This window comes from Morone saxatilis, unplaced genomic scaffold, assembly GCF_004916995.1.
Source record: "Morone saxatilis isolate NCDOM2014 unplaced genomic scaffold, NCSU_SB_2.0 Contig17, whole genome shotgun sequence".
Classification (NCBI taxonomy): Eukaryota; Metazoa; Chordata; class Actinopteri; family Moronidae; genus Morone; species Morone saxatilis.
Window position 1 is genome coordinate 89,705 of NW_023339729.1, and position 3,577 is coordinate 93,281.

General features: G+C 41.1%; 1 protein-coding gene and 1 non-coding gene across 2 annotated transcripts in view; both read right to left on the reverse strand.

Moving 5' to 3' along the window:
* Positions 1 to 1,386, reverse strand: part of tmem109 (transmembrane protein 109) — a 3,620-nt gene extending 2,234 nt beyond the window's left edge. The window contains exon 1 of the mRNA XM_035659468.1: positions 1,015 to 1,386. Within this exon, the coding sequence (XP_035515361.1) occupies positions 1,015 to 1,386 (372 nt within the window). The remainder of the gene's footprint in view (positions 1 to 1,014) is intronic.
* A 172-nt stretch (positions 1,387 to 1,558) lies between these two features.
* On the reverse strand, positions 1,559 to 1,638 carry trnas-uga. The gene has a single exon. It is a non-coding gene; the product is annotated as a tRNA-Ser (tRNA).
* Between the last annotated feature and the right edge of the window lie 1,939 nt (positions 1,639 to 3,577).

Below are 3,577 nucleotides of genomic sequence, written 5' to 3' on the forward strand. Positions count from 1 at the left end.
TTGGCAGCAGCTCGGCTCGCAGCCTCACAGACTTTTATTCATTTTAGCATGCTGTTTAACTGCCAACATGTGTTACCTGTTTCATTATTAGTATTTATGTTTATTGTTTTGGGTTTTACTTCATTTTATTTCTGTATTATTTATATTACCTGATTTATTTGCCTCGGTCCTGAGATGCCGATCCTGGTTCAACCATGTAAAGCACTCTGTCACTTTGTTTGTTTGAAAAGTGCTGTATAAATAAAGTTTATTATTACACTATATGATTATATCACATTACCCTGACGATGACAAAACATGTTATGTAGCCTACAGTTGTGGATTTGGGACTTTTTATTTTATGTTCAAAAATATGATGGTGCCTTATATTTACTTGTTCAAATATATTTCATGAGTTTGCTATAATATTTTTTAATTAAATAACCTTCATGTTTAACTGAGGAATTACTGACCTATTGTCCGCATGTTTAACAGCACTCTAATGGGGAAGAAAAGAAAACTTAAAGGCACTGTAAGTGATTAATAGCTCTACATTCTGACAGCAATCACTGATACAGAGTGTTTACTCAGTAATGTGTCTCCCAATCCCTCCTGTAGTAAACAGAGAATAAATGTTCTGGTATCCTGTTTTCATGCCACGCACCCCCACAATGGATGCACATTAGATCATGGAACCCCAATCTGGGTGGATTTTGTCTTGCCAAAGTGTTCATTTTTAGGTTTGATGATAATAAAGTCTTCATAGTCAATCATGATCAAATTAGAATCACTATACATTTATTTTTTATTTTACATATTATTTCAAAAGTATTCAATTCCTCTTTTTGCTGGGGACCCCCTACAACCTAGCCCCCAGTTTGAAAACTACTGGCCTAGTAGTGGTTCCCAACCTTTTTACTAACGGGAGCCCTTTTCTATCATTGAGTTAACTGTCGACCCCTGACTGACACATTTTATCAGATCAGAATCAGAAATACTTTATTGATCCCAGAGGGGATTTTTTTTTCCGTTGACTTCCTGTGGCGCTCTGTGGTGCATCTCGGCAGAATTCATTATGGAGTGGGTGGGAGACATTGTCCAAGATGGTTTGAAGCTTGGACAGCGTCCTCCTCTCTGACACTGCTGTAAAGAGTCCAGCTCCACTCCCACAGCATCACTGGCCTTGCGAATCAGTTTATTGAGTCTGTTAGCGTCCGCTACCCTCAACCTGCTTCCCCAGTAGACAACAGCAAACAGGATAGCACTGGCCACCACGGACTCATAGAACATCCTCAGCATGGTCCGGCAGATGTTGAAGGACCTCCGCCGCCTCAGAAAATAGAGCCCCTTCCTGTAGAGGTAGCCCAGTTTATTGTCAATGTACTTGTAGTCCTCCACCGTGTCCATGGACCATGTGGTTAGCCAGTGATCTCATGTTGCTCATGATAGGAGAGTGGAGACACCATAGACATATAAATGTTATTTATATTGTATGTCTATGGGAGACACTTCTTCAGACCCCATTGTTTCTCTCCGGTTTCAGCACGATCAGCCAGCTGGAGTAAACAAAGCAAAACACAGGCCCTAGTGAGGATTGAACTCACAACCCCTGGTTTTTCAAGACCAGTGCTCTAACCACTGAGCTAAAGCTATAGAGCCACACATTATTATATTCAACACATAACAATAACAGTAGAGAACATGCAAACTGTACAATGAACCCAAACAGTGAACACAATCACTGCGGCTGTGTGTTTTGGAGGAATTCTAGGCAGATTATTGTCTGTGAATATTGATCCGAGATTAGTTTTCCTGATGATTCTATGGACGTTTTTATACAAATCTGTCTGTATCGTGTATTTTTTTAGATTTTTTAACAATCATACAAAATCAGTATCTTTTTTTGACAATTTCAATGTTTTCTTATCTCTGAAGCTTGGCCATGAGCTCTTTGCTTGTCCTGCTTTTTCCATGCAGGATGAGGCTGTTTAGCAGAGTCTCTGTGGATATAACTTGTGTTTAGATCTTTTAACCTTTAAAATAACAGATTGAATTGGTGAGATATTGGCCTACTGTATATATTTTGAAAGTTTCCGTACCCTCCTTAAACCTTTCCCAGCAGCATAGATACTGCCAGTCAATAACAGAAGTAACTTCTATGATTTTGAGACCAGAACCTATTTTATACAGCCTATGTTAAGAACAAAGGGTGTACAATATGAGAAATGAAATCAATATTTTGAGAAAGTTTCTCATTTTAATGACTCACAGAATCTTAATTGTCACATTGGCACAAATGGGCTTCCATAGCTACAGTAACTTCACTGAGTGAAGAGAGTAAAGTGGTTGTGGAAACTTGTTGCACACTGAGCCCAGTGGGTGGCACACTCCTCTTTCCATTCCAACTACTAAGTTTTTCCACATCCTGTGCAGTCTCCTCCCGTTCGCTCCTTACCTTTAACTTCTCCCTGCTCGTCGTTAATATCTGTGTTCTGCTGATACGTTAGCATTATTAGAGGCTGCACGCTTTCACTATGTTTACCGCTCTAAAACAAAGAGCTCTCGGCGGGCTGTGTGTGCTCGCCGCGTTGTTGCTGTCGGTTTCGGGGGAGAAAGTGTACGAGAGTCGCTCCGGGATGATCCACGAGCTCCGGGCGGCGCTGGCTGACCTGGCCGGGGAGGGGAGGACCTACCTGGGCAGGCTGGCCGGGGAGCAGACGGTGCTGTCGGTACAGAAGGTGAGAGGGAGAAATGGAGTTTGAAGCCAGTCAGTAGAGTGCGACAGTGTGTGGTTCACTGAAGAAGGCTAATACGCGAAATATGCGCGTGTCTGACTTGAAATATTTATAGTATATCTAACAATATATATGTCTGGTGTATGTGAAGTAATTGACAATAAAGCTGACTTTGACTTTGACTTGACTTAATTCATGATTATGGTCATGTTAGAGGTGCAGTTTGTGCTGCTGTACCTGAAAGGGAAACAGCTCTCTGTACGAGGCAATAAAATAAAATAAAATAAATAACTGAAGGTCATGAAGGGAGGATTCATTGCAGCACTGTTGCATTTGACTATATTACTGTATGTAAATGAGCTGTAATCACATGTCACATATCATCATGTGAGGACAATATGTGAGGCACAGAGCACCTTATTCAACTCAGGTTTCTTTCTTTGTTTACTGTACAATGTTCTTGTTATAGTCAGAAGTAGTTTCCTTGGTTTCTCTGTGTCTTTCTCTGTGTGTGTTTGGACTCCTCCCACTTTCCCTCTCACCTGCTCACGTGTCTGACTGCTCAAACCTGCCAGCCATTAACTCATCAGTCCTGCAGTAAACCCCAGTTCTCCACCCACTCTCCGCCAGATCGTTTTATCTACAAGCCTTGTAGTGCCTTAGGGTCATCGCCTTCACTACAGCTACCTGCCTGCTCCTTACTATCCTAACTCTGCCTGGGTCTCAGCCATATCCTCTCAAGTATGTTATATTTTATATTAAAACATTTTATATTTACATTTTTTATATTCTTACTCTTCTACTTGTGTGTTGCCTCAGGGAGTCGGGCAAAGTAAGATTTTCATTGTACGTACAAACCACTG